General features: G+C 36.6%; 1 protein-coding gene across 1 annotated transcript; it reads right to left on the bottom strand.

The window, feature by feature from the left end:
• Positions 1 to 538: 538 nt before the first annotated feature.
• On the bottom strand, positions 539 to 7,507 carry SSNA1 (SS nuclear autoantigen 1). Its single transcript, XM_082242419.1, has 3 exons — positions 7,403 to 7,507; positions 2,046 to 2,245; positions 539 to 647 (listed from the first exon to the last, which is right to left on the bottom strand). The coding sequence occupies exons 1-3, from the start codon at positions 7,452 to 7,454 to the stop codon at positions 546 to 548; spliced, it is 354 nt and encodes a 117-aa protein (XP_082098545.1). The 5' UTR covers positions 7,455 to 7,507; the 3' UTR covers positions 539 to 545.
• Positions 7,508 to 8,506: the final 999 nt, after the last annotated feature.

Raw genomic sequence — 8,506 nt, 5'->3', positions numbered from 1 at the left:
ATATGAGTATATATATATGCGTGTGTGTGTGTGTGTGTCTGCATATATTTTTGTGTGCGTGTATATACGTAGATGTATGTACGTTTAGGTATGTGTGTATGTATATACACGTGTGTGTGTGTGTGTGTGTACATATGTGTATATATGTGTATGTACCCGTGTCTATATATGCATATGTTTGTGTGTGGATGTATGTATATATGTATGCATATATTTTTGTGTCTGTGTATATATGTATATGTGCGTCTAGGTATGTGTATATGTACACACACGTGTGTGTGTGTGTGCGTGTAGCGTACATATGTACGTATTTTTATATGAGTATATATATGTGTGTGTGTGTCTGCATATATTTTTGTGTGCGTGTGTATATATATGTATGTTTACGTATGTGTGTATATGTACACACGTGTGCGCACGCGTGTAGTGCGCACCTGTAGGCACGCACCCCCCTCTGTAGCAAAGAACCAGCCACTCCGCCGTGGAGACCAATCCCTTTATTCCGCAAACCCCGCCCCCCCGGTCCCGTGTTCGAGTCGCGCCCGTCACGCGTCCTTGGCGGCGCCGCCTTTCGCATCCGTGGCCTTGGCCAGGTTGCCGGCTTCCTTGCGCAGGACGTTGAGGAGGGTCTGGGAGCTTTCCAGGATCTGGAAGGGGAAAGGGGATGATTAGAGGTATTGATTAGGATTGATTAGGAATCTACTATTATTATTATTATTATTATTATTATTAGGTATGGTGATCAAGAGCTGATTATTATTATTATTATTATTATTAGACGTATTGATTAGGATCGATCAGGATTTCTTCTTGTTCTTATTTTTATTATTAGGCGGATTGATTAGGATTGATTAGGAAATTATTATTATTATTAGACGGATTGATTAGGATTTATCCTTATTATTATTAGATGTATTGATTAGCATTGATTAGGAATTTATTATTATTATTATTATTAGACGGATTGATGAGGATTGATTAGGAATTATTATTATTATTATTATTATTATTATTATTATTATTATTATTGGGCCCTCTTCCGATCTGCAACTGTCCTATTTTTATTATTTTTATTTTTATTATTATTATTATTATTATTATTATTATTATTATTTGCCCTGAACTTCTTTTGTGAGATATACACATTATTATTATTATTATTAGACGTATTGATTGGTATTGATTAGGAATTTATTATTATTATTATTAGACGTATTGATTAGGAATTATTATTATTATTATTAGACATACTGATTAGTATTGATTAGGATTTATTATTATTATTATTATTAGACGTATTGATTAGTATTGATTAAGAAATTATTATTATTATTATTATTATTATTATTATTATTATTATTAGAGGTATTGATTAGTATTGATTAAGAATTTATTATTATTACTATTATTAGACGTATTGATTAGTATTGATTAGGAATTTATTATTATTATTATTAGACATACTGATTAGTATTGATTAGGATTTATTATTATTATTATTAGGCGTATTGATTAGTATTGGTTAAGAAATTATTATTATTATTATTATTATTAGATGTATTGATTAGTATTGATTAGGAATTATTATTATTATTATTATTATTAGACGTATTGATTGGTATTGATTAGGAATTTATTATTATTATTATTATTAGACATACTGATTAGTATTGATTAGGATTTATTATTATTATTATTATTATTAGGCGTATTGATTAGTATTGGTTAAGAAATTATTATTATTATTATTATTATTATTATTAGATGTATTGATTAGTATTGATTAGGAATTATTATTATTATTATTATTAGACTTATTGATTGGTATTGATTAGGAATTTATTATTATTATTATTAGACGTATTGATTGGTATTGATTAGGAATTTATTATTATTATTATTAGACGTATTGATTAGGATTTATTATTATTATTATTATTAGACATATTGATTAGTATTGATTAAGAAATTATTATTATTATTATTAGATGTATTGATTAGTATTGATTAGGAATTATTATTATTATTATTATTCCCCTCCCCACCTTCATGTAGGCCGCCTCCGTCTCGGCGATGGTCCGGTCGAACTCGTTGCGGGATGCCATTTTCCGCGCCAGGCTCTCGTTGACGCGCGACAGCTTGTCCGTCAAAACCCGGATGTCGTTCTGGAGCTTGGCTTTCTCCTCTTCCTCCTGGCGGATCTGCTTGCTTAATTCGTCCCGTTTGAGGGACAGGTCCTCAATGCCTGGAGGAATTAATAATAATAGTAATAATAATAATAATAATAATAATAATAGGAATAATAATAATAATAATAATAATAATAATAATAGTAATAATAATATGGTCCTCAATGCCTGGAGAATTAATAATAATAATAATAATAATAATAATAATAATATATGGTCCTCAATGCGTGGAGAATTAATAATAATAATAATAATAATAATAATATGGTCCTCAATGCGTGGAGAATTAATAATAATAATAATAATAATAATATATGGTCCTCAATGCGTGGAGAATTAATAATAATAATAATAATAATAATAATAATAATAATAAGGTCCTCAATAATAATAATAATAATATGGTCCTCAATGCCTGGAGGATTAAGAATCACAATAATAATAATAATAATAATAATAATAATAATAATAATAATAATATGGTCCTCAATACCTGGAGGATTAATAATAATAATAATAATAATAATATATGGTCCTCAATGCGTGGAGAATTAATAATAATAATAATAATAATAATAATAATAATAATAATAAGGTCCTCAATAATAATAATAATAATATGGTCCTCAATGCCTGGAGGATTAAGAATCATAATAATAATAATAATAATAATATGGTCCTCAATACCTGGAGGATTAAGAATAATGATACTAATAATAATAATAAAATGAACGATAATGGTAATATTAGTAGTAGTAGTAATAGTAATAATAATGATAATGATAATAATAATATTCAATTTATCCCGTTTGCAGGAAAGGTCCTCAATGCCTGGAGGAATAATAATAATAGGAATAATAGGAATAATAATAGTAATAGTAATAATAGTAATAATAGTAATAATAGTAATAATAGTAATAATAATATGGTCCTCAATGCCTGGAGAATTAATAATAATAATAATAATAATAATAATAATAATAATAATAATATATGGTCCTCAATGCGTGGAGAATTAATAATCATAATAGTAATAGTAGTAGTAGTAGTAGTAGTAATAATAATAATAATAATAATAATAATAATAATAATAATAATAATAATATGGTCCTCAATGCCTGGAGGATTAATAATAATAATAATAATAATAATAATAATAATAATATGGTCCTCAATACCTGGAGGATTAAGAATAATGATACTAATAATAAACGATAATGGTAATAATAAAATGAACGATAATGGTAATATTAATAATAAAATGAACGATAATGGTAATATTAGTAGTAGTAATAATAATGATAGTAATAATAATAATAATAATATTCAATTTCTCCCGTTTGCAGGAAAGGTCCTCGATGCCTGGGGAATAATAATAATTATAAAATGAATAATAAAATGAATGATAATGGTAATATTAGTAGTAGTAGTAATAATAATGATTATGATGATAATAATAATAATAATAATAGTAATAATAATGATAATAATAAATTCATCCTGTTTGAGGGAAAGGTCCTCAATGCCTGGGGAATTAATAATAATAATAATGTTAAGAAGAAGAAGAGGAATATTAATAATAATATTAATATTAATAAGAAGAAGAATATTAATATTAATATGAAGAATAGTAATAGAATAATAATAATATGGTCTCAATACTAGGAGATTTAATAATAATAGTAATAAGAATAAGAATATTTCCCGCTTGAGGGAAAGGTCCTCAATGCCTGGAGATTTAATAATAATAATAATAATAATAATAATAATAATAATAATAATATGGTCCTCAATGCCTGGAGGATTAAGAATAATAATATTAAGAATATTAATATTAATATTAATAATAAGAATAGTAATAAGAATAAGAATAATATGGTCCTCAATACCAGGAGATTTAATAATAGTAATAGTAATATTAATAGTAATAAGAATAAGAATATTCAATTTGTTCCGCTGGAGGGAAAGGTCCTCAATGCCTGGAGATATAATAAGAATAAGAATAATAATAATAATAATAAGAAGAAGAAGAAGAAGAAGAAGAAGAAGAAGAAGAAGAAGGTCCTCAATACCTGGAGAATTACTAATATTATTATTATTATTATTATTATTATTATTATTATTATTATTATTATTAGTGATATTAATTGTAATAATACGGTCCTCAATACTTGGAGACTTATTAATAAGAATACTAATAATAATAATAATAATAAGAAGAAGAAGAAGGTCCTCAATACCTGGAGAATTACTAATATTACTATTATTATTATTATTATTATTATTAATAGTGATATTAATTGTAATAATAAGGTCCTCAATACTTGGAGACTTATTAATAAGAATACTAATAATAATAATAAGAAGAAGAAGAAGAAGAAGGTCCTCAATACCTGGAGAATTACTAATATTACTATTATTATTATTATTATTATTATTATTAATAGTGATATTAATTGTAATAATAAGGTCCTCAATACTTGGAGACTTATTAATAAGAATACTAATAATAATAATAAGAAGAAGAAGAAGAAGGTCCTCAATACCTGGAGAATTACTAATATTACTATTATTATTATTATTATTATTATTAATAGTGATATTAATTGTAATAATAAGGTCCTCAATACTTGGAGACTTATTAATAAGAATACTAATAATAATAATAAGAAGAAGAAGAAGAAGGTCCTCAATACCTGGAGAATTACTAATATTACTATTATTATTATTATTATTATTATTAATAGTGATATTAATTGTAATAATAAGGTCCTCAATACTTGGAGACTTATTAATAAGAATACTAATAATAGTAATAAGAAGAAGAAGAAGAAGAAGGTCCTCAATACCTGGAGAATTACTAATATTACTATTATTATTATTATTATTATTATTATTAATAGTGATATTAATTGTAATAATAAGGTCCTCAATACTTGGAGACTTATTAATAAGAATACTAATAATAATAATAATAAGAAGAAGAAGAAGAAGGTCCTCAATACCTGGAGAATTACTAATATTACTATTATTATTATTATTATTATTATTAATAGTGATATTAATTGTAATAATAAGGTCCTCAATACTTGGAGACTTATTAATAAGAATACTAATAATAATAATAAGAAGAAGAAGAAGGTCCTCAATACCTGGAGAATTACTAATATTACTATTATTATTATTATTATTATTATTATTATTATTAATAGTGATATTAATTGTAATAATAAGGTCCTCAATACTTGGAGACTTATTAATAAGAATACTACTACTAATAATAATAATAATAATAATAATATAATTATATGATGATGATGATGATAATAATAATAATAATAATAATATATTTATTATCATTATTATTATTACCTGGAGATTTAATTCAAGATTCATCAATTTAAGTTATCAATTTACTTAAATCGATAATTAAATTTATTAATCCTTGAATCCTGATTCAATTTAAACCCTAATAATAATAATAATCAATCAATTCAGTACCACAAGCCAGGCCTCGTCGCCATAGCAACCCCGCTAGGCCGCGGCCCCGCCCCTCGAAGCAGCCTGGCCAATAGCAACGCCAGGGGCCCCGTCCCGTAGCCATAGCAACAGCGCCTCCATGCCTCGCCGCTCCCTCAACCCAATAGCAACGCGCGGCGTTTCCCGCCCGCCGCCTCGCCCTCCTCCCATTGGCCGCCTCTCTCCTTCCCCAGCCAATCCCTCGCGCCGCCTGGGAAGCGTCTCCGCCCCTCCAAGCGCGCGGCCAATAGCAACGCGAGGCCTTTCCCGCCATTCGCACAGCCCGCTCCTATTGGACGCCTGGTTCCCTTGCCACCCAATCACCGACGCCGCCGCCCTAGCGACGCAGGCGAGAGTCAAACGTCTCCGCCCCTCTCGGCCAATAGCAACGCGCGTCCTTCTAAACGTCTCCGCCCCTCGCGCCGCTCGGCCAATAGGAACGCGCGCCCTTCTAAACGTCTCCGCCCCTCGCGCCGCTCGCGACCAATAGCAACGCGCGTCCTTCCATACATCTCCGCCCCTTGCGCCGCGCGACCAATAGCAACGCGCGTCCTTCCATACGTCTCCGCCCCTTGCGCCGCGCGGCCAATAGCAACGCGCGCCCTTCCCCGGCCCGTCAAACCCCGCGGCCAATAGGAACGCGCGCCCTTCTATACGTCTCCGCCCCTCGCGCCGCTCGACCAATAGCAACGCGCGCCCTTCCAAACCTCGGCCCAATAGCAACGCGCGCCTTTCCACGCCGTTAAAGCACGCAGCCAATAGGAACGCGCGTACACCCGCCCCTCCGCACCACGCGGCCAATGGCAGCGCCCGGCCGTCCCCAGCCAATCCGCGCCGCGTTGCTAGGGCGCCCTAGCAACGCGGCCTAGTCCCCGCCCCTCGACCAATAGCGGCTCTCGCCCTCTCCCATTGCCTTCCTCCCTCTTTCCCCAGCCAATCCCCTTCCCGCTCCCTAGCAGCGCGGCCTAGGCCCGACGCCCGTCCATCATACGCCGCTCGACCAATAGCAACGCTCGCCTGGCCCCTCGCCCTCTCCCATTGGCCTTCCCCTACTTCCCCCAGCCAATCCCCTTCCGTCGCCCTAGCAACGTCTCCGCCCCTCGCGACGCTCGCCTTTCCCCCTCGCCCTCTCCCATTGGCTGTCTCCCTCCCGCTCTCTCCCTCGTCGCCCTAGCAACGCGGCCTAGTCCCCGAGAAAAGGCCTTCATACGACCCGCCCCTCACGCCGCTCGGCCAATAGCGACGCCCGCCTTTCCCTTCGCCCTCTCCCATTGGCCTTCCCCTTCTTTCCCCCTCCAATCCCCTTCTCGCTCCCTCCCTCGTCGCCCTAGCAACGCGGCCTAGTCCGCCCCTTCGCACCGCTCGCCCAATAGCGACGCCCGCCTTTCCCCTCGCCCTCTCCCATTGGCCTTCCCCTTCTTTCGCCCTCCAATCCCCTTCTCGCTTTCCCTAGCAACGCCGTCATCGCCCTAGCAACGCGGCCTAGTCCTTCATACGCCTCCGCCCCTCACGCCGCTCGACCAATAGCGACGCTCGCCCTTCCCCTCGCCTTCTCCCATTGGCCTTCCCCCTCTTAGCCCAACCAATCAGCGCCGCGCGGTCCCTAGCGACGCCGCCGTCGCCCTAGCAACGCGGCCTGCTCCCTCCGCCGGAGCCTGAGCTCGAGTAGCGGCTCCGCCCGTCTTTCGCCTCACATTTGACCAGCTCGTTGTTGTAGCTCTGGAGCGCCGCCCCTTGCTGCGTCATCGTCGCCGCCGCACGTACGTCGAGCGCCGTCGGGTTGGCGCATGCGCGGAGGAGGGGAGTGGGTTCGCTTCCGGGTGGAAGCGGAAATGGGGAGGTAGGGGCCGGAAGTGACGGGGAGGAAGGAGGGAGGGGGAAGGAAAGGGAAAGTGGGAAGTGGGGTGAAAGGGAAAGGAGGAAGGGGAAAGAAAAGGAAAGTAGGAGGGGGAAAGGAAAGAAAGGGAAAGGGGGAAAAGGAAAGAAAGGGAAAGGGGGAAAAGAAAGAAAGGGAAAGGGGGGAAAGGAAAGAAAGGGAAAGGGGGGAAAGGAAAGAAAGGGAAAGGGGTGAAAGGAAAGAAAGGGAAAGGGGTGAAAGGAAAGAAAGGGAAAGGGGTGAAAGGAAAGAAAGGGAAAGGGGGGGAAAGGAAAGAAAGGGAAAGGGGGGAAAGGAAAGAAAGGGAAAGGGGGGAAAGGAAAGAAAGGAAAGGGAGGAAAGGGAAAGGGGGAAAGAAAGAAAGGGAAAGGGGGAAAGGAAAGAAAGGAAAGGGGGAAAGGAAAGAAAGGAAAGGGAGGAAAGGGAAAGGGGGAAAAGAAAGAAAGGGAAAGGGGGGAAAGGAAAGAAAGGGAAAGGGGGAAAGGAAAGAAAGGGAAAGGGGGAAAAGGAAAGAAAGGGAAAGGGGGAAAAGAAAGAAAGGGAAAGGGGGGAAAGGAAAGAAAGGGAAAGGGGGGAAAGGAAAGAAAGGGAAAGGGGTGAAAGGAAAGAAGGGAAAGGGGTGAAAGGAAAGAAAGGGAAAGGGGGGAAAGGAAAGAAAGGGAAAGGGGGAAAGGAAAGAAAGGGAAAGGGGGGAAAGGAAAGAAAGGGAAAGGGGGAAAGGAAGAAAGGGGAAAGGAGGAAAGGGAAAGGGGGAAAAGAAAGAAAGGGAAAGGGGGGAAAGGAAAGAAAGGAAAGGGGGAAAGGAAAGAAAGGGAAGGGGAAAGGGAAAGGGGGGAAAAGAAAGAAAGGGAAAGGGGGGAAAGGAAAGAAAGGGAAAGGGAGGAAGGGAAAGGGGAAAGAAAAGAAAGGGAAGTTGTTTGTT

Source organism: Podarcis vaucheri, assembly GCF_965113315.1.
Source record: "Podarcis vaucheri genome assembly, contig: HAP1_SCAFFOLD_270, whole genome shotgun sequence".
NCBI lineage: Eukaryota > Metazoa > Chordata > Lepidosauria > Squamata > Lacertidae > Podarcis > Podarcis vaucheri.
The sequence above is the reverse complement of the archived record's forward strand: the minus strand, read 5'-3'. Positions and strand labels throughout refer to the sequence as shown.

Excerpts from the sequence above, each read along its gene's own strand:
- SSNA1 (XM_082242419.1), bottom strand. The coding sequence starts at position 7,454 with ATGACGCAGCAAGGGGCGGCGCTCCAGAGCTACAACAACGAGCTGGTC. Across the intron at positions 2,246-7,402 it reads CAACAACGAGCTGGTCAAAT|GCATTGAGGACCTGTCCCTC; the intron begins GTGAGGCGAAAG and ends TAATTCCTCCAG. Across the intron at positions 648-2,045 it reads CGGAGGCGGCCTACATGAAG|ATCCTGGAAAGCTCCCAGAC; the intron begins GTGGGGAGGGGA and ends TTCCCCTTCCAG.